General features: G+C 42.8%; 1 protein-coding gene across 1 annotated transcript in view; it reads left to right on the top strand.

The window, feature by feature from the left end:
• The window catches only part of MYO3A (myosin IIIA), a 158,265-nt gene that overhangs the window by 125,358 nt on the left and 6,509 nt on the right, over positions 1–26,398 (top strand). The window contains exons 26-29 of the mRNA XM_040988058.1: positions 378–540; positions 2,114–2,237; positions 5,492–6,251; positions 8,491–8,635. Coding sequence (XP_040843992.1) covers positions 378–540; positions 2,114–2,237; positions 5,492–6,251; positions 8,491–8,635 — 1,192 coding nt within the window. The remainder of the gene's footprint in view (positions 1–377; positions 541–2,113; positions 2,238–5,491; positions 6,252–8,490; positions 8,636–26,398) is intronic.

Raw genomic sequence — 26,398 nt, 5'->3', positions numbered from 1 at the left:
TTAGTGAATGAGCAAACAGGGCCACAACTGTCCTGGGTCTTATAACACATCTGTAATACTTTCAAACTTGTGGTAGACTATTGCCTTTAAATATAGTACAAAAATTAGTTCAGAATATGTACGCTAAAAATAACTAATCTAGCTCAAACACTGCAATCATGTTGGTCCACCAGCATCCTGAAATTGCTTGTTATGACTAAGCAGCTTGATGAATTGCATTCTGTCGTTCCCAGAGACATCCTAGCCAAAACAACGGAAGGCAGGGCTTTCCAGAAACCTCCAACAATGTACGATATACCAACCCTTCCCCAAAGTACGTGACTCCTTTCCATGTGAGTTCCATGGTTTGATCTGTGTTTTCTTCCACTTCCTTTAAGGTCTTTCTTAAATACTATCATGTGGAACAGTTAAACCTAATGCGAAAGGAAGCCATCGACAAGCTGATTTTGATTCAAGCCTGTGTCAGAGCATTCTTGGGTTCAAGAAGATACAAAAAATTACAACAGAAAAGGAAAGAAAGTGCCATCGTCCTGCAGTCAGGTAATCACCCATAGCCTCAAGCTGTAACGTCTAGACGTATTTAAATCTAGTTAAATCTAGTCCTGCAGGCGTTAAATCTAGTCCTGCAGGAGTTCTAATATGCAGACCCTGGTGCCACTGGAACTGTGTGTTTGCTTCCAACTCTGTGGCCCCAATATTTTCTATCAGTGATTGACATTTTTAATATTCGATTATTAGATAAAATCGCTTTGAACTTTGGAATAACAACTCATCTTCAATATCATCTTCTTAAAATTATCTGTCAAGGAGGAATGAAGCATAACTGGCCTATCATGCAAGATATGGCGAATCACAAGATTCATAGGATTAAAATTCACTGGGCAATAAAATGTTTGCTACTTTATTCCAAAGGTTATAATTCTTGACAGCTCAATTAAATCTATTTTGTTAAAGGGCATCTGTTTCTATTAACTGTGGAGAAATAATATTCCAATTTATAATAATATTTATAAAGGTGAGATCAGGCTGTATACAGTCTTTCCTTCATCCCACTAAGCAGAAGTATTCTCTGTGTTTTTCTGAGCAAATTCTCAGCTTGGCTACAGGATGCTGTCCTGACATAGAGAATATCAAGAAATACATCTGGGGTTTGTGTCATCTTGTTGAAATTAAAAAGGGAAAAATATTAATTAATGTTCTGAAATATATCTGGTCTCAAGGATCACTATTCCAGATCTAGAAAAAGCTACTTCAAAACATTTGTGAAAAATGGAATGTTGAAGGCAAAAAAAATAAACAAATAAAAGTAGAGATCCATGCATTGTCTTCATAATAAGCATTTTCTACCAACCTTTTAAAGATCCCTGGCATACATTGGTTTCTTTTTTTTTTTTTTTTTTAAGATTTATTTTTATTATTTTTTATTGGAAAGGTGGATATACAGAGAGGAGATACAGAGAGGAAGATCTTCCATCCGATGATTCACTCCCCAAGTGAGCCGCAACGGGTCGATACTATGCCGATCCGAAGCCAGGAGCCTCTTCCGGGTCTCCCACGCGGGTGCAGGTTCCCAAAGCTTTGGGCTGTCCTCTGCTGCTTTCCCAGGCCACAGGCAGGGAGCTGGAAGGGAAGCGGGGCTGCCGGGATTAGAACCGGCGCCCATATGGGATCCCGGGCGTGCAAGGCGAGGACTTAACCACTTGCGCCACCGCGCCGGGCCCCATACATTGGTTTCTAAAGTTTGGGGCACCAGAATACACTGGTCTTAAAATATGGTTGCATTCTATGAAGCTTTTGAGATGCCCTCATATATCATAAAGGCTTTCTCCCAGGAAGAACGCAATGTGGCAAAAAGGGATAGTAAATGTTAGCCAAGTTTAAGTAAGTGAAGCACCCTTGGCCATCAGCTGTGCTCCTCTCAAGCCTTTCAATAATCCCTGATAGGAAAGAGGTGTTAGTTACTTTGCAGCAGTAGCATTGCCTTCTGCATGAATCCCATCTTTGTAAGCCTCTACTACTTAGTACCTTTAACCTTGTTTTCCCCTTTGAGATTGATGGCAAAGCCACTTCTTTCTAGCCACTCAAAGAGTATGCTGGGCTTTGTATGTTGCAGTGGCAAGAGGACATATGGTCAGAAAACAGAAAAGAGAGCTCAATGGGGTGAAATCCATAGCAGGAACCACTACCCAGATTCATGACCAGGAATTTGACTACAGGAAAGACTTCCAAAATAAAAGGTATGATGATGTACCTTCCTGTACCATCCTGTCACCAATTTTCTGAATCTCTCAGGTCATGGAGAAATGCCCCATCTCTTTCCCATCTCTTACTAGATGCCTGACATCGGGCTATCAGATGTCCATGATCATATGGACCCCTCTTGGGTTCCTCTTGTTTTCTCTTTTCACAGACTCATTTTAGTTATTTGAAAGATAGAATTACAGAGATAAAGACAGCACTGTTCCAGCCACTGGTTCACTCCTCAAAAGGCTGAAATGACCAGAGTTGAATCAACCCAAAGCCAACAGTCAGGAACTCCATCCAGGTCTCCCCTGTGGGTGGCAGGAACCCAAGCACTTGAACAATTTTCCACTGCTCTCCCAGATGCACTAGCAGGGAGCCGGCACTGGAACTGGTGCTCATACAGGATGCCAGTGTCAGGAATAGCAGCTTAACCCACCAACACTAAGTCCCCTTCCTGACTGGGAGCTTGGGTGAATTCTTATTCTTATGTCCACATTTCCCTTCTCAAAGGTTCCTTTTTTGTCTGCTCCTACACTTCCGTTCACAGCTCTGCTCCTGACTCTTGAGGGCTCCTCATGAACATCTCCTCCACTCTTCACATTTGAATCCTTTCCCACAGCCAAATCGTGACTCTGGGTGCCTCTCACTCACTGCCACAGCAATCACAGTCTGCATGCCATTGACCCGGAAATCACCATCTCCAGCTTTCCTTGCTTCCTCTGAGCAATCATCTCCTTGTTTCCAAGTGTGTATTAACAGTTCCACTTGAACCTATGCTTCACAATAGGGATCATCCTTACAATCTTATTACTCACAGCACCATGGGCAAAAGTATATAGGATCAATAAGTAGATGATTCCAGTGAGATTGTCTAGCTCTGATATAAAAGCAAGCAAACACCATTGCTGGCCTTAGTAGGTAGGGATTAGGGAAAAGAACTATGTTCTTTTATATTCAGAATCCTACATCCTACACACACAAACAGTTATCAAAACATTCATAAAGGGCCTATTACCTAGGCATAGTAGGCTAGGCTTCTGCCTATATGGACTCCAGATCGAGTCCCAGCTGTTCTACTTCTGATCCAGCTCCCTCTTTATGGCCTGGGAAAGCAACACAGAATGACTCAAGTCCTTGGGACCCTGCACCCATGTAGGAGACCTGGAAGAAGCTCCAGGTTTCTGATTTTGGATGGGCTGATATCTGGCCATTGTGACCATTTGGAGAATGAACCAGCAGATAGAAGCACTCTCTCTCTCTCTCTCTCTCTCTCCATATATATGTGTGTATATATATCTCTGTGTGTGTGTGTATGAAACAGAGAGGGAGACTTTCTCTCTGTAATTCTTCAAAGAAAAAAAGGAATAAAATAAATTATTTTTTAATCTCATGGAAAGAGCCTATTGTGGAAGCCTATGCGTAGACTTCAATTTTCTTTTTTTTTTAAAGATTTATTTTTATTATTTTTTTATTGGAAAGGTGGATATACAGAGAGGAGAGACAGAGAGGAAGATCTTCCGTCCAATGATTCACTCCCCAAGTGAGCGCAACGGCCGATGCTAAGCCAGGAGACTCCTCCGGGTCTCCCACGCGGGTGCAGGGTCCCAAAGCTTTGGGCTGTCCTCGACTGCTTTCCCGGGCCACAGGCAGGGAGCTGGAAGGGGAGCGGGGCTGCCGGGATAGAACCGGCGCCTATATGGGTTCCCGGGCGTGCAAGGCCAGGACCTTAATCACTGCGCCACTGCACCGGGCCCTTCTTTTCTTTTTTTAAGATTTATTTATTTTTATTGGAAAGTCAGATATACAGAAAGGAGGAGAGACAGAGAGGAAGATCATCCATCCACTGATTCGCTCCCCAGATGTCTGCAATGGCCAGGGCTGTGCCGATTCCAAAGCCAGGATCCAGGAACTTCTTCTGGGTCTCCCACACGGGTGCAGGATTCCAAGGCTTTGGGCCGTCCTCGACTGCTTTCCCGGGCCACAAGCAGGGAACTGGATGGGCGAGTTTAAGGCAAGAACTTTAGCCACTAGGCTACCATGCCAGGCTGCAAACCTCTCTTTTTACATTCCCTTTTTCACAAAGTGTTTGTGTAAATGATGAAAACTGAGTTGACCAGAGATGGGTAAGATGAGGCAGAGGTCATTCAAACCCCAGGCAAAGTCCCCTGGTCTTTGAGCATCAGAGATTACCTCCACTGTGCCACAGTGACATCCCTAGGTGTTACTTCTTGACTACATCTGAACTGTGTTGCTGTAGTGAGAGTTCTACCCTTGGCTGGAAAAAAAAAATTGAAAGTATAATGAATGTCTTATCTTTAAGTTAAAGCGAAATCATTTGGGAAGGATATTGGCAAAGCAATACTCATTGCATGATCATCAACTGTGGCAAGGGTGGCCCTTTCTCCTTTAATTTTACAAGATATTTCGTATGATCAAGACACTCGGTGCTTATTAAAGTCCAGTGCATCATCCCAGTAAACACATCCTTGCTTGCTGATCTCAATGCTAACCTTGTTTTCCCTAACATCTAATCACATTAGAATCTTGGTTTTAAAAGGGAAAAAAATAAATGGAAATGATTCAATTCCTATAATTTTTTTCTAAATTTGGCTTACATTTCCTTTTTTAATATTTATTTATCTATTTTTACTTATTTGAAAGACAGAGTAATAGAGACAGAGAGAGTGAATAAAAGGAGAAGAGGGAGGAAAAAGAGAGAAAGTCTTGCATTTGCTGGTTTATACCTTCATATGCCGTGGTTGGGCTAAGTCAAATCCAGGATCCTGGAATTCCATCCAGGTCTCCCTTGTGGATGGCAGGGACTCGAGCACTTGAATCTGTTGCCTCCCCAGATGTGCATTAATAGAAAGCTGGGTCAGAAGCGAAGGAAGTGGGACTTGAACCAGCACTCATACAGGATGCCGGCATCCTTTAAGCCACTGTACCACACCATTCATGCCAAGTTTCCCAAATGTTGCCACCTCATTAAATAAACATACAGTTCTTCACATGCTGGGACATTTGCCATGCTGAGTGAAAAACCAAGGTTCTTGTTACAAGTCCTCTTTGCTTTGGTTAGAGAAAATAAGGGAAATCCTTTGATTTTGTGACTTAGTAAGATTTTAGCTGGGAATTTCCGCTTTCCTTTGCTTCTTTTGTTCTTCCAGCGTGAGTTTGCACAAAGTTGTTGCCGGGAGGAGCCCTAAACTGTACTGCTCTATCACATATCCAGATGTGTTTTTCACAGGGACTTCTTCGGGATGAAACAAATGGGGGACACAAACCTTCCTGAAAATCCCGCCAGCCCAGTGCCACACAAGAGAGGGACCACGTCTCTGGCCACAGTGTCCACACTCAAAGCCCAGGAGGGGGCCGCCAACACTGCAGAGCAAAACAGCAGAGGATCTGGGATGCAGAAGAAAATGCACAGTGTGTATGGGGAGGACAAGCCTAAGCTAGGGCCATGCCACTCTGAAAGCCTCAGCTCCAAACACAAGAGCATCAAAGACCAGAAAGAGACCTGTCGGTTCCCAGAGAATGGGGATGGGGCTGACCCCAAAGAAGCTCAGGTGGAAAGCTACCCTAGGCTTGGGCCCGCAGGCTGTAACACTTATTCGGAGCCTACTACTTGCCAGAGGTCCTTTTATCAAAATACAAAGAGTGAGGAGAGAGAGAAGAAGACGTGCAACCAGGAGAGACACTGTCTGAATCATGAAAATGCCCAGGAGACGCAGGCTGCACCAGACTGGCATGCCGAGGAAGAAGACCGAGCGGCCATGTTCATTCAGAGCAAGTACCGTGGCTACAAGAGAAAGCAGCAGGTGCAGAGGGACATGGCAGCGCCCACTTCAGGGAGCCCGGAAGCTGAAGGAGCAAGCAGCACTCGAAGTCTCTGTTCCCCTTCCATGAGACCTGAGCCGTTCTGTAATACCAAGAGCAAAAAGGACAACGAAGCAGAAGCAACTTCAAAGGCAACGGCCTGGAATGTGGTCCTCTTCTCAAAACAGGTGTGCTCACAGAGCAATTCCCCGTTCCTCTCTCTCTCTCTCTCTCTCTCTGCCTTTCTCTCTCTTACTCTCTTTTTCTCTCTCTCTCTCCTGTTTTGTCCATGTCTGACCATAAGAAAGTCCTTGTAAAGTGAAAGCTCTTCTACAAGAGGACTTCAAAAAGTTGATGAAAAGTGGAACTCAAATTGATTTGAGTGCAAAAACTGTAAATCCACAGTTTTGGCCTCATCTGCATTATTCATGAAGTTTTTTTTTTTTAAGACTTTTTAATTCATAGGATTCAAGGATTTCAAAACATGCTTGCATCCAAATCAGCTTACCCTGGGGGCAAGTGTTTGGCCTCCTGTGACCCACATCAGGGTACCTCAGGGTTAAGCTCAGCTCGGCTCCTGCCTCTTGCAATGTGGACCTTAGGAGGCTACAGACATGACTCAAGTACTTAGATCCCTGTCAACCATGTGAGAGAGCTGGAGTCTCTGGCTCTGCAACCAACAGATAGGATCTCTCTCTCTCTTCACACTCCAAATAAATACCTATATAATTATTTAAAATGTAATCTTTAAATCCCATTTCCCATGAACTTTTGCATGTACTCTTGAACTACCTCCTGGATAAAGTGAATATTTTAACCAGATGGCCTCTAAGACACGTGCATTAAGGACAGTCAGTGGTGTAGGAAATAACAGAAGAAATATCACAATGGGTCAGGTACACAGGAGGGTCACTTTGCCCCCTGATGCCCTGAACTTTGCCCTGTGTCTCTATGGCTTGCCCAGCCCGTGAGAAGGCCACGTAACTGTTCATGGATCCCACCTTAGTGCTAGAGCCATGCCCTGGCCATCTCCAACTTCCAGCTGCCCTAGAGGTCATTTACCTAGCCCCCATTCTGCTATTGACTAACTGAACTAGCCCTGTCCTATTGTGTTTTTTGTGCTCCTGGAAATAATGATGTTAAAATACAGGCAGCCTGTCCTTGCCTTGGTTCATACATTTTTTTTTTTTCTCACTCCACTGACCAAATCAAGGGTTAGGACCTAGACCTGCTCCTCTCCTGGACACACAGGAGATGGAGAGGTACCCAGTCCAGACTCCTGAGCCCCGTGTCACATGAGGGTCAAGGTTCAGGCAGAAATGCTGTCCCCCCATGTGGTATCTCACAGGATAGTGTATTCACTGAGCTGGGATACAGATGGGGCAGACATGGAGGGGCCCGATGGAAAGAGAGGACTCAGGAGAGAGCAGCCCTAAAGTCAAAGCTGAGAAAACTGAACCCAGGAAAGAAGGCAGATATAACTGTGTGGCAGAGTGGATCTTGTCAGAGTGGTCAGGGTGGAAGACAGAGGCCAGTAAGTCCAGGAAGACTGGCAGCACTTGTGCAGCACCTTGTAACATTCAGACTGGCCACTGTGGTATATAGGAGTTCAGCCCCTGCCTTCCTTACTGAGGGCCTGGTGCATGTCCCAGCTCCTCTGCATTTCTGATCCCAAACCCCCTCCTTCCTAAGCAGCAAAGCATGATAGCCCAAGGACTTAGATCCCTCCCACCCACGTGGGAGACCCAGGAGCAATTCTTGACTCCTGGCTCCTGATTTGGGCCTGATCCAGCAGATGGAAGAACTCTTCCTAAAGTCTCTGTCACTCTACCTTTTAAATAAATCTTTTAGAAAGGAAAGAAAGGGGCCTGTCACGGTAGCCTGGCAGCTAAAATCCTCACCTTGCATGTGCAGGGATCCCATATGGGTGCCAGTTCTATTCCTGGCAGCCCCGCTTCCCATCCAGCTCCCTGCTTGTAGCCTGGGAAAGCAGTCAAGGATGGCCCAAAGCCTTGGGACCCTGCACCAGTGTGGGAGACTCAGAAGAAGCTGTGGGCTCCTGGCTTCAGATCGGTGCAACTCTGGCCATTGCAGCTGCTTGGGGAGTGAATCAATGGATGGTAGGTCTTCCTCTCTGTCTCTCCTCCTCTCTGTATATCTGACTTCCCAATAAAGAAAATTGCAATCAAATGCTCTACCACTGAGCTATACCCCCAGCAATAAAGAAAATTATATATTTTTTTAAAAGGCAAGATGGACAAATAACATGACGGGGCTCAGGAGTTGTATCAAGTGAGGACTTGACCTTGGGAAGAAGGTCCAAGTATATCCCGCAAAGGAGCCCAAGGGTGTCCTGGGTCGTTGGTAAGGAATGGATCAAACCCCTATGTTCTTTGATTTAATCTGATCACGTGACTTTCTCCTTAGATATCAAAGTTGTCTGAAGACTATTTCATTCTGCAGAAAAGACTAAATGAAATGATTATGTCCCAGCACCTGAAGCCACTTCCCCCCGGCGTCTACCCCCACAAGACAGCTAACAAGCGAGTCTCTTCCCAGCTGTGCCTCTCAGGTAGGACTTCCTGCAGGGAAGGGAAGGCCAGCTTTCCTTTCATTTGTTTATTTGTTTGTTTGTTTGTTTGTTCATTCTTTCGTTTAGCTCCCCACCTTTGTTCAAGGGCGAATTTGAGATAGCCATGGCCTGATTAGGGAGAACTTTGGTTTCATCCATTTCTTATAAACAGATACATTTTTTCTCCAAGAAGATTCTAACCACCTGTTATCTTCTCTGACTTCGTTCTCCTCCCCTATTAATCTTTTTCATCCTTCTATCCACTATAACTAGAATGAAACACACAGATGAGAGTAAGAAGGGAAAATAGAGAATTGGGGTCCAGGTAGATTTGAAAAGAGAGAGGTGGGGAGTAGGTGGAAGGCTTTTATTGCTTTCAGCAGCTTCTGCAATCTTGAGTATTAAGTGTGGAATGTGCACACCCCCAGGCAGGTGTATAAACTCTGATGCACAACCAAAAGCACTATTAAATGGACTTCTGGTCAACCTCAGTCACAGTCCACCTTCATGACACATTATGTAGAAAATATCAAGACCAACTTGACTGCCTGGTATGGGAGGAAGGGGAAATACCTTAATGTTTTCCATCAGTTATCCTGTTGTGTTGCTTTCAAGTCTGGAATTGTACTCATGCTTAAATATGTATATTCCACAAAGTGGCTGTTTGTACCACTACTTAACCTGCCTGCTGCCCCTTTGGCCCAGGCCAGATCCTCTTGCTGTGTGTGACATAGAGCCGGGGCCTCTAACTCTAGCTGTTGCCAGAGTTTGTATCAGAATCTGCTGATAGAGAATGAGGAAGGTGGTGCCTGTGGCAGAGTTGGTGAGTACGGTAGAGGGTGCAGGATGTTGGGCTAGGCCTGATGTAACACCAACCAAAGAGACAAGATGGAGGTAGGGGCCTGTGTCCTGCGGAGGGGGCAGTAGCCACAGACTATAGCCATGACTTCTGCTTTTTAACAGCTCAGAGACTCTGAATAGATCTGGGAAGCAGTAGAATTGAAAGTCAGATGAGCTTGGGAGAATTATTTGTTTTTATTTCATTTTGTTTTTCTATAGATGTATGAAAAACTTGGAAACTTCAATTCTTAGTTTACCCTGAAACATGTCCTAGACCCTTCAGTTTTAGCAAGGAGACTTTTTGTTTTCTGCCTGGATGGTGAGGCTGTGAGTTCTACTGCTTTGATTTAAGGCTAAATCAGGGAATATCTGGATTATCCCTCATTCCCCAGAGGAACAGAGAAAGGGTCCACAAGAGACCTTGAGTGGAAACAAGGCACACAGGGCAGACCTGACTGTCCAGACCCAGGAATGAGGCAGGATATGGGGGAGGCCAACCAGGGTGGTGAGCAGGGATTAAACAGGATGTGTCAGCACTAAGAGACACCATGGACAGTCCAGAGAAGCTTCAGAGCGCATGGTTGCTCCCCGTGTAAGGCAGGGAGCAGCAAAAGTCCCCCACCCCACCTCCAACTTAGATGTGACCTGGGGAAGAGTAGAGTAGGAACCTAAAGTGACTAAGTGCTATCAGAAGACAGAAAACAAAAACACAGCTGAATCTAGCAAGCACATGCTCAGAGCAGTGCAAGAAGGCAGAAATGAGCCTTAAGAGGTAGACGCTAAGCCTCCTCCTGGGAAAATTGAGTTGTGTTTCTGTCCATCTGAACTATTGTACATAGTACTCACCCTCCTGTTGAAAGGAGACAGCTTCTCAGATGGGCAGGTAGACACCAATGTGGTAACCAAAGCCATGAAGAAGATGCAATGGCCCAGAAAGTGAGGCGAGGAAAGAGCCAGGGCAGCAATTCAGACACATGAGGGACACAGCATGAAGAACCAGCACCCAAAGGCAAGGAAGAAAAAATCAGGGAGCCCAGAGCCCCCAGAATCTCAGAGGAGAGAGTTTTATGGAGAGCACATTGTATAGAATGACACTGAGAGAACAGGAAGGAAGAGAGCTGGAAGATATCCACTGGGGTTCCACTTCATCAGGAGTTACTTACTGAGTTCCCCAGACAATTGCTAAGGATCAAAAGAACTCCAGATGGAAAAAGGAGATGCAGATAATCATGGGATCACCTTTCTGGAGACTTATACTCAGTATCTGCAGATATATTCTTTGTCCATTTTAATGATCTGTTTGATGAACTTTGAGAGTCCAAAGGATTCTAAGATCACAAACTGGACTAGGTGTCACCTGATGGATGAGAAATCCTCGTAGTGCATCCAGTCCACTGTTGTCCATTGAACATCCTGGCTGCTTTGCTGCAGTATGGACATGTTCTACTCTAAACTTCACACTCGTAATTTTCTTCATGGCATAGTCTATGTTTGCCTCCTTTGAGCCACCTTTACACCAGTGTTGTACGCCCTGCAAATCAAGAGCACCTTTGCTGTAAGGAGAGGAGTTCCAATACAACAATCTGGATGAATTTACCTCCAAAGCTGTTTCCTCAAATAGATTTTCAGACATTTATAAGTAGGATCGTGTCACATTCTCTGTACTCATGTATCCATGACACATTAAAGATTCAGTAACTTCTAATAAATTGGCTGGAAAGCAGCCTGATTTTGTTTGTGCGTGGCCAGTGGAGTGGTGTTTGAAAGTTTGGTTTATACCCTTAAAAAACAGTGTAATGTTACAGAGCTTAGAATTTCATACATTTTCCCAGGCCATGTGAGTCTAAGCCCCACTGGTGAGAGCAGAGATCTGCTATCTCCTTACTGAATCTGAGTTCCTGACCATGGAGCCTTGAAGTGTCAGCAGCTGTCCCTGCCTGACCAGGAAGAATGCAAGCAGATTTAGCCCATGTAAGATGGGACAGATGAGGTTCCCCAGGTCACTGGTGCTGCACTGTTCCTCCCCAGGCAAGCTTCCAGTCAGAAAGCCAGAATCAAGCACACTTACGTATTATCCTGAGGTGAAAACAGCCCATGAGATCCCTAAAATTTTAATTTTCTCATATGTCTCAAAAGTCTACTGGCAGGAGCAGGAGCTGTGCTGGAGCCCCCTCCCCTTGGATACTGGCATCCCATATAGTTTCCACCCTTGCTTCCTGCTGATGTACATCTGATGGGCCGAGTGCCTGGGACCCTGTCACCTGTGTGGGAGATCTGCATGCAGTGTTTGGCTCCTTTGTCCAAAGTGGCTCACCAGCAGCTGCTGCTGTGAGCATTTAAGGAGTGAATCAAAGGACAAGAGATTCTCTCTCTCTCTGCTTTTCAAATAAGTAAATAAATAAAACTATAAAAATATAAAAGGAAACATAATGACAAATTTTTGGACTATCTGAAGACATCATCATATAATTGCTGTATCCCAACTCTGTGGATTTTTTTAAGATTTACTTTACTTTTTATTGGAAAAGCAGATACACAGAGAAGAGATACGGAGAGAAAACTCTGTCATCCATTGGCTCACTCCCCAAGAGGCCACAATGGCCAAAAATGAGCCAATCCAAAGACAAGAACCAGAAACTTCTTCTGAGTCTCCCACAAGAATGTAGAGTCCCAAGGCCTTGAATCATCCTTTACTGCTTTCCCAGGCCACAAACAGCGAAATGATTGGAAAGTGGAGCAGCTAAGATCTGAACCAGAACCCATGTGGGATCCTGGTGGATGCCAGAAGAAGATTCAGCCACTGGAATATTGTCCCAGGCCCCCCACCTCTGTTTTAAGTACTCAGTAAGTTGCGCTCCTGGCTCCTGGCTCCTGCCTTCAGATGGGCTCAACTCTGGGGAATGAACTAGCAGATGGAAGATCTTCCTGTCTGTCTCTCTTTCTCTTTGTAAATCTGCCTTTCCAATAAAAATAAATAAATCTTTTTTTAAAAAAAAATCTCTGTAAGTCTTAGCTGAATTATATAAAGCAGCCTGTAGAAGATTCTTACTTGGAAAAAAAAATAGTATCCTAGTAAACATGGGAACTAAATGAGGATGATTAAGTTTTCCAAATGAATTTTAACCAACTGTGTAAGGGACTTACTTTATAAGGTACTGTTTCTAAATATGCGAGAACGTCAAGAATAAAATTAGGACCAAATGAAAGCTAAGTAGCTCATTATAATAAATACATGAGCTACTAACTGTGACTGTGTGTTTGAATGCCAGTTGTCACACACGAAACCCTCCAGAAGCTAGCTGCACCTGTGTGTTCATTGAGAGAGACGTGGTATAGGATGCACACAGCAGAGCCAGGCTGTTAGCTGGCAGAGCCTAGGAACTGCTCTTGTGTTGACATTGTGCCTTTGTCTTCATGGCACTGTTTCTGCCTGTGTTATGTTCCTTTACTGGGCTGTTTCCTTCTCCTTCTCCCACTCCGTCTCTCTCTTCCTGTCCCCCCCACTCTCCCTTTCCTCTTTCTCTCCACGTCCCTCTCTTTCTCGTTCTGTCTCTATTTACTAAGGAAATAGAAAAAGCTCCCATCCCAAATGCTCACAACAGCTGGGGATGGGCTGAGCCAAAGCTGGAAATTGGGAACTCCATCCAGGTCTCCTGGGCGACAGAACCCATTCACTTGAGCCATCATAGCTGTTTCCCACATTCTGCTTTAGTGGGAAGCTGGAGTTGGGAATTGGAGCAAGGGTCAAATCCAGGCACTCCAAAATGAAAGTAGTATGTTCCTGTTCTCTGTCTGAATGATGATGTATCTCGTGGTTGGTGTTGAACGTTGTAGAAAAGAGAGGAAAAAATGATTGATTACAGGTCATATAAATCCTAATCAAACAAGGACACATCCTCATTATCCTTTGAAAAGAGATTGGGCTCTGAATTTTTGAATGGGCTTCAGGGTTAACATAGAAGGATGCTGTTATAATCCCATGCTTCATTTGCATAACATCACCAGTAAGTTCAACACTAGATTGGAACAACCTCCTGATATGTGCGCAGACACTTGACCTCATGAAAATGCTGTTACGGTGCTTCTAAAGGGTCACAAGAAATAGCGATTTTCCATTGATTCTGAAATGTTTATGCCATTTGGATTCATACAATGATCCCAATATTGAAACCGATGATGGTATCGTTCTCACCTGCTTTATTTCTTAGATGTCCCCGTCATTGTACCATTGTAATGATGGCACCTGGAACTGAGTTTTTGCAGACTCTCTAAAAACACCTGTTGTAAGTTTCTATAAACATGCGTATATTCTGGTGAAAGCCAGGTAGTTCACATTGCACCAGGTTAAAAACTTTATGGAAATTTTTGCTTTAAGAGGATAAAGAGATTTCGGAACCTATATTGCTTCCCATCCCAATACACTCATGCTGAACTCGCACCTATCCACTGCTATGTGTTTCTCTTCTGTGTGCAGAAGAAACAGTATCGGACATGTGTTTGGCTTAGTGGTGAAGACACGACTTGGAACAACTGCAGCTCTTATCAAGCATAGTGATTGGGTTCAAGTCCCAGCTCTGTTTTGGTACAGCTCGGTATAAGTACAAACCTGGAGGGCAGCAGGTGCTTCAGTACGTGAGTCCCTGCCATCTACACCAGAGATGCCAATTGAGTTCCAGGCTCCTGGTTTCACCAGGCCCAGTCCACTCTACAACAGGAGCTTGGGAAATGAGTCAGCAGATGGGAGATCAGTCTCTCAAATAAATAAAATAAAATTCCTGCTAAAGAAATAAAACTTATTTCCAAAACTTGATTTTCAATGCTCAGAAACAACCCTCAGGGCCCAGTGCAGTAGCCTAGCAGCTAAAATCCTCAACTTGCACACACAGGGATCCCATGTAGGCACCTGTTCTAATCCCAGCAGCCTTGCTTCCCATCCAACTTGTGGCCTAGGAAAGCAGTTGAGGGCGGCCCAGGGCCTTGAGACCCTGCACCCACATGGGAGACTCAGAAGAGGCTCCAGGCTCCTGGTTTCAGATCGGCACAGCTGCTGCTGTTGCAGCCACTTGGGGAGTAAATTAACGGACAAAAGATCTTCCTTTCTGTCTCTCCTCCTCTCTGTATATCTGTCTTTCCAATAAAAATAAAATAAATCTTAAAAAAAAAAACTCAGTGCCCAAAAAGAAGTGATTTTATTTAAAACCTAAGAATTCAGTGACTTTTGACATGTTAATTGTTAAAATTCTAAATATAGGGGAGGCATAGTGGGTTGAGTCATTACTCCAGTTGGGACACCCATATCCCATGTGTGAATGCCTCCTTGAAGTCCCAGCTGCTCTACTTTTATTTGACTTCCTGCTAATGCCTCTTGGGAGGCCACAAATGATGGCTCACCCAAATGGGAGACCTGGGTGGAATTCCAAGCTCCTATTTTGGGACTGCTCCAGCCCTGGCTGCTACAGGCATTTGGAGAGTGAACCAACAGATGCACGATCTGTCCTTCTTTTCCTCACCCTCCTTTCCCTCTCCTCTGTCCCTCCTGCTGTCTTACCTTTTCCCTGTCCTCTTCCTGTCTTTCTCTCTCCTTCACCTAGATGAAAATAAACATTTTATAAGTCAAAGTAAAAAGCAGATATGGAACTCTGTAAAACCAAATCAAATTAGCTCAGGCAGAACACTTAAACCGGAAGCCACAGATGGAAATTGCTAAAGTTTCAGTGGCCAAATTAGTTCTTCTCTTGTCATAGTTTTTGTGTTCTTCTAAACTCCCTGAAGTTAAGCATAGAAGCAGGAGATCTGTGCACAATGTGCTTTCCCATCAGATTTTTTGACAAAATGCATACACACAAAAGGCCAGCATTATAAGCAGTACCATAAACTGAGTTATCCTTTATATATTTGGATCTTTTATCACTGAATCAATCTCTGCCTCGGTTACAGGTTTGTTCAGGTGTTCTATTGCCTTTGGGCTAAGTTTGGGTAGATGGTGGGAGTCCAAGAACCTTTCCATTTCTTGGTGGTCTTCTTATTTGTTGGAGCACAGTTGTTTGTAGTAATTTCTTATTATTTTCTTAATGGTTGCAGTGTCTGTCACTATGTTGCTTTTTTCATCCTTGATGCTATTAATTCTCGTTTTCTCTTGTTTTTTCTTTGTCAGCCAAGCCAGTGGGGTGTCTATTTTGTTTATCTTCTCAAAAAAACAACTTTTTGATTAGTTGATTTTGTGTATAGTTTTTTTTTAATTTCTATTTGGTTTATCTCTTCCCTTGTTTTGATGATTTCTTGTTTCCTATTGCTTGTGGGACCATTGTGCTGCTGCTTTTCCAATTTCTGGAGGTGTTTGTTTAATTCCTTTATTTGGTGTCTTCCTTGGGCCTTGATATAAGCACCAATTGCAATGAACTTACCACTTAGCAATGCTTTGGTGGTGTCCTTCAAGTTTTTTTTTTTGTTTTGTTTTTTTGTTTTTTGTTTTATGACACAGTTTCATTGGCTCTGGGATTCCTCTAATCCCTCCAAAAAGCCCTACCCTCAAATTGAATTTTTGAATATAGATTGTATAGTAGTATATTTCAAAACCAGTCATGATTCCTTCATTGCGGGCATGGACCATGCTAGAACCATCCTGAAGAATAGGAAGTTAGCAGAGGGATCACAATTCCAGACCTCTGGACATACTATAGGGTGATGATTATTAAAACAGCCTGGTACTGGCACAAAACAGAGAGGAGGATCAATGGAGTAGAATAGAAGCAACAGAAGGGAACCCACACAGATACAGTCAAATAATCTTTGACAAAAAACAAACGACAATCAAGGGAAATTGGAAGGTCTCTTCAATAAGTGCTGTTGGGACAATTGTTTGATAGCTTGTAGAAACAAGAAGTTAGACCCACATCTTTCACCATACACTAAGATCAAATCTAAATGGATAAAAGACCTAAACCTACATCCAGAAACCTTCAAACTCTTGGAAGAAAATGTTGGAAACACCCTGCAAGATTTAGATGTAGGCACTGAATTCCTAAAAGAAAGAAAGGAAGGAAGGAAGGAAGGAAGGAAGGAAGGAAGGAAGGAAGGAAGGAAGGAAGGAAGGAAGGAAGGAAGAAAGAAAGAAAGAAAGAAAGAAAGAAAGAAAGAAAGAAAGAAAGAAAGAAAGAAAGAAAGAAAGAAAGAAAGAAAGAGAAAAGACCAAAAGCAATAGCAATCAAGACCAAAATAAACAAATGGGACTATGTCAAACTAAGAAGCTTCTGTACAGCAAAGGAAACAATCAACAGAGTAAAAAAGCAACCCACAGAATGGGAGAAGATCTTTGTGCACTATACAGGCAACAGAGGGCTAATCTCCAGAATATACAAAGATCTCCAGAACAACCAAAACACCAAAACAAACAAACCACTCAAGAAATGGGCACAGGAAATGGGCAGACACTTTACAAAGGAACAAACCCAAATGGCAAACAAGCATATGAAAAAGTGCTCAAGCTCTCTGGCCATAAGGGAAATTCAAATTAAGACATCAGTGAGGTACCACCTAACACCAGTAAGAATGGCTCACATACAAAAAACCACTAACAACACTTGCTGGCAAGGATGCAGGGAAAAGGAAACCCTACTCTACTGTTGGTGGGGCTGCAGGTTGGTACAGCCTCTATGGAAATCAGTATGGAGAACACTCAGACAACTGAAAATCTGCATACCATATGATCCAGCAATAGCACTTGCAGGAATATACCCAAAATACCTGTTACACCAGAAACCAATATGCACCCCCATGTTCATAGCAGTACAATCAATAATTGCAAAACTTGGAAACAACCGAAATGCCCGTCAACAGAAGATTGGATACTACTCCATGGAATACTACTCAGCTATCAAAAAAAACTGAGATGCATTTCTTCGTGATCAAATGGACTCAATTGGAAATCATTATGCTAAGGGAAATGAGCCAATCCCAAAAGGTTAGACACCACATGTTTGCCTTAATTTAAGATGAAATGATGTTAACCCAAAAAATAGTACCTGTAAATTGTAATATTATTACAACTTCAAACAGCCTGTATAACATGCAATAAGATATTGTGATGTAACCAATGAACCAACAATCAATGAAAGACAGACTGCTTATGATCTACATCGAAGAACTGAAAAGCCTGATATGCTTTTAATACCCTATGTTATCCCATAGTGGGTTGGGAGAGCAGAGAAAGGATTCTGTCAAAGCAAATTTTACAACAAAAAACACTGATAGCTATGGATTATCAGTATTATAACTTTCTAAAGTGTCACTGAATCATGAAGTGCTAAAGAGCAAAAGCAAAAATAATTTTGTAGAACAAACATAAAAAGAATGTGTGTCACGGAGAAGGAGCTCTCTTAAGTCATTGGGAAAAACACTAACACTACTAAAGGGAAAATGGGCACAAAACATCCATTTATTTATAGAAGAATAAATGCAGGTGCAAATTAACATAAGCACGACAGCTCAGAATAGTTTTTAACAGCACCAATGAAAACAATTTACTGTTCTTTACTTATCAAAGTGACAAATATGGAAAAAAATAATTTTAACAGGGATGAGAATATGGTAATTATTCCCAAAGGAGTCAACATGTGGATATGATTTAGCAATATGCAAAAAAAACCCAAAAAACAAAATACAGCCATAATCCATATGTCACTGACCTAGTAAACTCTAATGAGAATATAACCTAGGGAAATAACCAGAGCTGAAAAAGAAAAACTATGTACATGGCAAGAAGTAAAATTGGGCAATAAAAGAATGATTACTAAGTAATCATATGTTTATGTATGGAATATTAATAGTTCTTAAAATCTGTTTTTCAACTGTAAGACACTGCAGAGAACTAATTGGATGACCGTGAATCAGGCAACTTTACCATGGCATTCTCCATACCATGGAGAATAAGCACAGAAAGTTCTGGGCCACAAACAAGGAGCTCTCTGCAGCAGTGAGAACCCATTGCATCTCTCGTCTATTTCACTTCTGTGTCAAATCAGGAGTTGGAATAATGTAATCAGAGCCTGGGGTAGCTCTTCCATGGCCACATATGGAAACACATAGAGTGCCATTGACCGACTGGGAACAGTCCGTAAATAATTTTGTTAAGTTGGCACTTCTGGGAAATTTAATGTGCATTTTGAGATAAATTGAGATGAACATTATTTTGAAGAATACTCAGGATGTGGCTAAGGGCCTTATAACTGCCCTGCTTGGAGTCTCCCTTATTCTCTAGGAAAGTATGTTTGTGGATTGTACCCACTGTCTCATGGATGGTGACATAAGAAGCTCAGTGTTCAGCATGACATGCACTGTCCCCAGCCAAGAAGGTGCTCTCAAGAACCTGCCAGCATCAGCAGGTGCATGCGCTTATGTGCGCCAATGACGGTGCTCTCTGATGATGACTGAGTACAAAATTGCAGAATGGCTGGGGGTAAGGCTGTAACCTGACCCCCATGGACTTGAATACATGAACCAGGCTTTGAGGAGTCCAATCTATGATGTCAGTTCAATGAAGTGAATGGAAGTGAGGGCAGATAAGATAGTGCTCACATCCAGGATACAAGTGGTAGATGTGAAGGTTGCATCTGTTAGTCTAAGCCCTCAGCAGGTCTGCTTTATCCTTCTGCCTCCGAGTGACATACCAGAGAGATGGGCATGGCAGATTGGAGACAGCTTCATACGTCATTGATAAAGTTAAAAGCTCAGGTCTCAGTGCAAACTCCCCAAGTCAGAGAGTAGTAAGGAGTTGCAAGCTCCTAGGTAGGTTCAGGAGTCGCTGGCACCAGGGGTATTGGTCTCCAGTTAGTGGGGAAAGAAAAGCAAGGGAACAGGTTGCAGGTGAGGATGGGAATGGGAGCTAGTGTCAAGAAGGTCAGAGAAGTTGAATCAGACCTGCAGGTCCTTGAGGCATCCCCAAAATGTCAGGGACACTCAGAGTAGAACCAACACCTGCCCTTGTCTCTCCACTTTGCGCCAGTTCAGGAGACTGTCAATACCACCCCCATACAAGCCAGAAGTTAAATCCTGGGTGATCACTAGGAGTACATGTAGCTGCAGCTGCCTAAGAAGGGAGGTGGGTGATATAAGGTAGAGGGCAACTTGTCAGAGCTGACCCACCTGATGCCAGCTCAACACCTGTGCCCAGGTCTCTCAAAGTCAGGTGCTAGGGTCAGAACCAGGAGCCGGTGGAGGGGCAGAGTGAGTGACTGGTAGAAGCTGGTCTGCAGCCACAGCAAGACAAAGACTTGCCCTTCATACGAGCAATGCCTTCTAAGGTTTCCCAAAGGTCACCGTATCGCATGCAAGTTACAGTTAAGAGAATACAGGGAACTCCAAAAACTAAACAATTGTTTGCTTGGTGAATTTGCAGTAACGTTAAGTGCCATGACTACCCTGTTCATATTTTATTTAAATACATGATACTTTACATGCATGCTTAAGGGACAGTGTGTAATGATCATGAAATTGCAAATAGGGACCCCCACACAGTGGCTCAATTGGTTAACCCTCCCCTTGCAAGTGCCAGAATTCCATATAGACACCAGTTCATGTCCAGGCTGCTCCACTTCCTATCTAGCTCTCTGTTTATGGTCTCGGAAAGCAGTGGAGGATGGCCCAAGGGTTTGCATCCATGTGGGAGACCCAGAAGAAGCTCCTGGCTCCTAGCTTCAAACTGGCTTAGCTCCAGCTGTTGCGGCCATTAGGGGAGTGAGCCTGCAGATGAAAGACGTAAAAAAAAAAAATGCAAAACAAAAAAATGCAAATAATACCAAAAACAAATATTGACAGTTTTATGCCTGTCTTCTTTCTTCTCAATGCAAAATATTGAGGTGTTTGTCAATTTATTATTAAAAAAAGATAACTTCCTGATCATGAAATTTGTGAAATTACTGTCATTATGACAATATAAATACCTATATTCCCTTCTGGCTATTCAGAGCAGCAATAACCTTTACAAGCAAATATTTATCTTTCACATCACATAAAATAGCCACAGACTTAATCTTGTGAGTGCCAACATTTGTATGCTGACTACAATATGAGATTATAAATGTTTATGTCACTTTTGTAATTAAGGGGTTATATTACGTGGCAGACAGCGTCCCCCAAAGGAACAAAAACCCAGACAGTCATCAGAGGACAAAATAAACCTTAGCCTCTAGCATAGTTACAAACTGAGAAGTTCGCTCTTAAAAAATGCTGGCTTTACCTTCGGACCAGAGATGGTCTCACCAAGAAATCGTTGAACCCACTAGGATAATAAGGCACTGAACTTTATGCTTGGTAAATACTTCCAATAAAAGAACCTCAACTGGATTTGAACTGCGGTAATGCAGCAAGGTGGAGAGGTCCACATGGGCAGAGGGTTCGGGGAGGGGTGGGGGGAATCCCAGTGCCCATAACACTGTGTCACATAATGCAATGCAATTTAAAAAAAAAAAGTCTCAATAGTTGGGAGAAACCAGCTGAGCAATTTAAAGGGGTCACTCTTTAAATACATTCGTCCACATTTTCACGTAGTGGCTGCCGGCTTTGCAGGGCAGAATCTGCAGTGAAAATCGCTACCAGCACCAGCCTGGCATTGAAACGCCCACTTTACATATAAAGGACCTGGGTTCAACACCCAGTTCTGGCTTCCAACCTAATGCAGACCCTAGCGGGCAGCAGTGATGACTGAAGGGGTTCTTGGTGCTCCTGTGGAAGACCTGGACTGAATCCCTGGCTCCAGGCTTCATCCCAATCCAGCCTTGGCCCCAGCTTTCATGCTGACATTTTGGGAATGAATCAGCATATAGAAGTGTTCTATTTCTCTCTCTTCTCCTTTCTCTTTCTCTCTCTCAAATAATAATTTTAAAAATCAGTCTAGAAAAAAGGATACCAGCACTGTTTTTGACTAACTTGATTGAGGAACACAAACGCATAAACTAAGATTAAGCAAGTCACATGAATTAGTCAGAAATTCCAAAAGTTCAATGTACTTAATTCTTTTAGCTCTAATATCTACATACACATGTGCATATGATCATATCATACCTTCTAAGATTCTTAATTACGTAGGCTTTTTAAATTTGTTTTATTACTCTCTCTCTTTTTTTTTTTTGCCTGTTTCCTTCCAAAGAATCGTTATAAACCATGTACTTTTTTCATATCTGGAGTACGTAGCATACAAGTACTCTCATATCTATAACACAGATTTTTAATTATTGTTTTATATAAACAGGGTCATAATATATACATGTGAGCAACTTGCTATTTTGACACCGTGCCTTGTCAGCAAACCCTAGATGTCAACCAGTATAGTTATAATTCCTTCTCTGTTTTTATTGACATGTGTAATATTTCTACTTGTTTTAGGAGTATGGTATTATAATTCAGTGCATTTTCCCTATGACTAATGCATCATCCTAAAAATCAGAGCCTTTAGCATTTCCACCTTTTCAAATATTATCATTTCTATGTGTGGGGAAGCTTCCAAATCTCCAGTTATTTTGAAACATATAGTTAATTGTTACAGTCATACTTTTTGGCTGGAAAATATTGGAACTATTCCAACCTCCCAAGCTGTGCTTTGGTCCCTATATTTCATCTTCTGGCTTTTCTCCCTTCCCCCAACCTTCCTTATCTGCAGAAACCTACTTTGAATTTTCTTCTCACAGAAGTACTTGTGCACAAATGAGTACAAACATATGCTATTTGTCTTTCTGTGCCTGGATTAGGTCACTCCACACGCTGTCTCCCAGTCCCAATCATATTGTCACGAATGACAATATTTTATGCTTCTTGTGGCAAAATATTTCATCACCTTTGTATCTATCCCACATTATTTTCCTCCCATCCATCCACCAAAAGACATCTCCGTTCATTTCATACCTTGACTGTTGTGAACAACACTGCAACAAACGTAAGTGGACAATTATCTCTTTGACATAATGCTCTCGTTTCCTTTGCGTATACACCTAGTATTGGAATAAATCGTTCTTTGTCATGGCTATTGATATTCCCATTTATGCATCATAATAATTATATAACTTCTCCCCGTTAGCTAGTGACTTCCTTTCTTTCAAATTTTTCCTCTGTGGGGAAAAAAATGTTGCAGTAAACATTTTTGAAAATGGTTTTGTATCCTGGGATTTTAATTTCTTGAGTGGGGTTATTGAGTTGAAGGTTGTCTTGGGTTTGACAGATTTCTGAAAGGACTGTAACCATTGACACCTCCTTCAGCATTAGTGAGAATACACCTGTTGAGACAGCTTGGTTAGCAGTGTGAGCCTTCGTCATGATCTTACTAGTATGTGTGGAGTAAGACAATATCTCATCTTTAAATTTGTATTTCCTTGTCTGCTAGTAAATATAGATGCCTCCTAGTACATAATTGCTTTTTGGATTTGCTCACTTGAATATTTAAATTTTTTTCTCTATATTTCAGGTGGTCAACACTTTTGCAATCAATTATTTACAATCAATCAATTTTTTTACCAACTCTTAATTTGTCATCTGTGCTACAAATTTTTAAAATTCTGTCTTGTATCTTTTCTCTCCTTTGCCGAACAAGTAAATATATGGTAGGCAAATATGGCTATTTTTATTACTTTAGAGATGTTTTTGAAGATTTGCTTATATTATTTAAAAGAGTTACACAGAAAGAGAAAAGAAAACTCAAAGAGAGAGAGAAGGAGGGAGAGATATCTCCCATCAGCTGATTCACTCCCCTGCTGCCTGCAATGGCCAGGGTGGTGCCAGGCTAAAGCCAGGAGCTACATTCGGATCACTCACATGAGTAGCAGGGACCTAAACAGTTAGGCAACTCTCCACTGTTTTCCCAGGCCAAAAGCAGGGAGCCGGATCAGAATGGAGCAACCAGAACATGAGCTAGCAGCCATGTGGGATGCTGACACAGCAGGCGGCAGCTTTACCTATAATGCCACAATGCCAACACTGACTTTAGAGATTTTATTAATACACGTGTACCCTTAGCTTGTCCATTAGTTACCCTTGATTTCTTCCAAGAGTTTAATGTGGTTTTTTTGTTGTTGTTTTTTACATTTTTATACACTTACCACTGTGTATTTAAACCAAAATGAATTCAAGCCTCTTAGTATCTCCAGGTACCAGTAACAAAACAGCAAGACACCAAAACCCAAGTTGGGATCCCCACCATTCAGAAACTTCTGCTTCAAAGCAGGGACCAAAAAGGGACCACCTTAGGCAGAAGTTGAAGCCTGCATTGTGGATTAGTTGTTAAACGTTGTTCTCAAATGGGTGTTGATTCAAGTCCAATTCTAATCCAGCTACTTGCTAACATGCCTGGGAAAGCAACAGAAGATGACTCAAGTCCTTGGACCCCTGAACTCACACAGGAGACCTGTAAGAAGCTCCTGGCTCCTGGCTTCAGATGGGCCATCTCCAGCTGGCTGTTATAGCCTTTTCAAGGGATTTCAAGGGGGTAAAACAAATTTGGAAAATCTCTCTCTCTCTTTCACTTTCTCTCCCCTCCCCCTTTCTTTTCAAATAAACACAAGTTGAAGATTATTTGTCTTTAGGAAGTAGAGAAGATGAGGAAAAGTGACAACAACATTTTGGATGTAGGAGGCATACGAAAATGGTGTCACTTAAGTTATAGTGAAGGGGGAAGAGCGCCAACCACTGGCTGCTTTAAGTCTGGGAGTCTGAGATGAAGCATGCCCATGAGGCAATCAGGGAAAGAGCTCCTGAGGAATGGGAAGGGCAAGTGAAAGGGAGGGCGTTCTGAGTCATCAACGTGGCAACACCTGTGGACACAGCCAGGAGCTGGGAGCTGGACCACTCAACCCAGGAGACCAGGGAGAGATCACATACTCCAGCCGCAGATGTTGACTTCACACCTGCCAAGTGTCCACACATCCTTGCGTGCAGGGAACACCGGGAGAAATGCAGAAGCCGTGTGCTCAGTCATCCAGGAAGAGGCGGTCGATCATGTCCGAGGAGGCAGAGGGCAGAGATAATGAGGACAGATACAGGGCTTTTAAGTCAGCCAAGGCAATGCCCCGTTGACCTTCTGGAAGGCATTTTCAATAGAATATAGAAGAAATCAGATTGAATAGGGAGCATTTGCTGAGAAAATAGGAACAAAATCAAGTATTCCTTCACTCCCTAAAAATCTTTGTTTTTCACTCTCAACATTATTTATTCATTATTTATTTATTTATTATTGTTTCCATCTTCAATTTAGTTAATTCATGTCCCAGTTGCAGTGTTCCACTGTTTGAATTCAGACCTCAAATCGTGTTAAAGTCAGTTTAAAATGCCAACTCTGGCCACTCCCAAATTTTTCCAGAGATGATAAAGATAGGCTATAGTGCAGCTTAATATAGCATTTGTGTATATTTCTTGCCATTCAGATCCAAATGTGTCCTATAACTGTACAAGACCAATACATTTTTAAATGGTAAAACTTCACAAGAGCCAATATACATTGTATAATAGCACAGAGAAATCATTTAATAGCATAAAGAAAGAGACATGATAAGCAAGAAGGAGCAAATAAAAATCGTTGTGTATAGCAGTGGCAAGAATCCAGGAGCTGCCTTCATGCTTGTGAGCATTTTGCACAGGATGCAGAAACGGCTCAGACTCCGGGACTTCCACCACCTGCTTTATTTCTGCAGACAAGGTAATAAAGTGACAAGAGGAAAGGGCCCTCCAAGGACTGGCTGTGAAAATGCTTTCCAGTCTTTACTAACAGGATCTCCTTAGCAAGCACCTCATTTTCTCTTGTTTCATCCTAAGATTGATAGAAATGGTGATTGTTGTGATTTTTCTCCAAAAAGTGTAGTTCCATGTATCACATTTCTTGGAAGTACTCCCTCCTGGATGATCTCCTTGGTCGCCCAGGGAATTTTGAAATGTGTGAGCTGCATCATGCATCATATTAGATCAGTAGTGCTATTATGATGAACAGACTCACCTAAGGGCCACTGTTCAGTGCACCTTGGGAAGGCCTGGGTTTGAGTCCTGGCTCCTCTCCCAGTTCCTGCTTCCTGCTCATTCACACCCTAGGAGCCACAGGGGATGGCTTCTGTACTTGAGTCCCTGCCACCCACAGAGGAGATCCCAATTGAGTGTCAGACTCCCACTTGGATCTGACCCAACGCCCCCGGCATTGTGGGCAGCTGGGCAGTAAGCCAGCAAATGAGAGCTTGCCCATTCTCTCTTCCTTTCCTTCACATGAAATAAACATGATCACTGTTGGACTTGGCCTGGAACTGGAAAGTTAAATGTCTGACAGTCTCCTATTCTAGTTCAAATTGACTGACACTGCCACTCAGGATTGCTTCCATATGGTAAGCATTCAGGCCAGGTGTGGTGGCACATGTGTGTAGTCCCAGTTATTCAGGAGGCTGAAGTAGGAGGATCACTTGAGTTCAGGAGTTCTGGGCTATAGTGAGCTATGCCGAGCAGGTGTCCATACAAAGTTCGACATCAGTATGGTGACCTCCCAGAGCTGGGGTGACCACCAAGTTGCCTAAGGAGGAGTGAACCAAGCCAGGTTATAAGCAGAGCAAGTCAGAACTCCTATGCTGATCAGTAAGTATTCCATATTTAATGCAGCTTGCAACACTTGTGCTTTTCTTTGTATGTGCACATGTGGGGTTTAGGGTTCATCCATGCCCCCTTTATTACAATCAGGGAGGATCTATTATTGCCCTAAGGTAAGGTCCACCTAAGAAACATGTCCAGTTTGTTCTACAAGCACCCAGCTCCCACCCTGTCCCTGGTGTATCTGCAGACCACACATTCCTGCATTAATACAGTAGGCAGATGGGTGGTCAAGAACCAAGAAAATAAAAAGAAATACTGAGCGTGTTCAGATGTATTTATAGAAAGAGTAGGGAAAGGTACAAAACATATTTATTCCTGATC

Source organism: Ochotona curzoniae, unplaced genomic scaffold, assembly GCF_017591425.1.
Source record: "Ochotona curzoniae isolate NIBS_2020 unplaced genomic scaffold, NIBS_Ocur_1.0 contig_4797, whole genome shotgun sequence".
NCBI classification, from domain to species: domain Eukaryota; kingdom Metazoa; phylum Chordata; class Mammalia; order Lagomorpha; family Ochotonidae; genus Ochotona; species Ochotona curzoniae.
The sequence above is the reverse complement of the archived record's forward strand: the minus strand, read 5'-3'. Positions and strand labels throughout refer to the sequence as shown.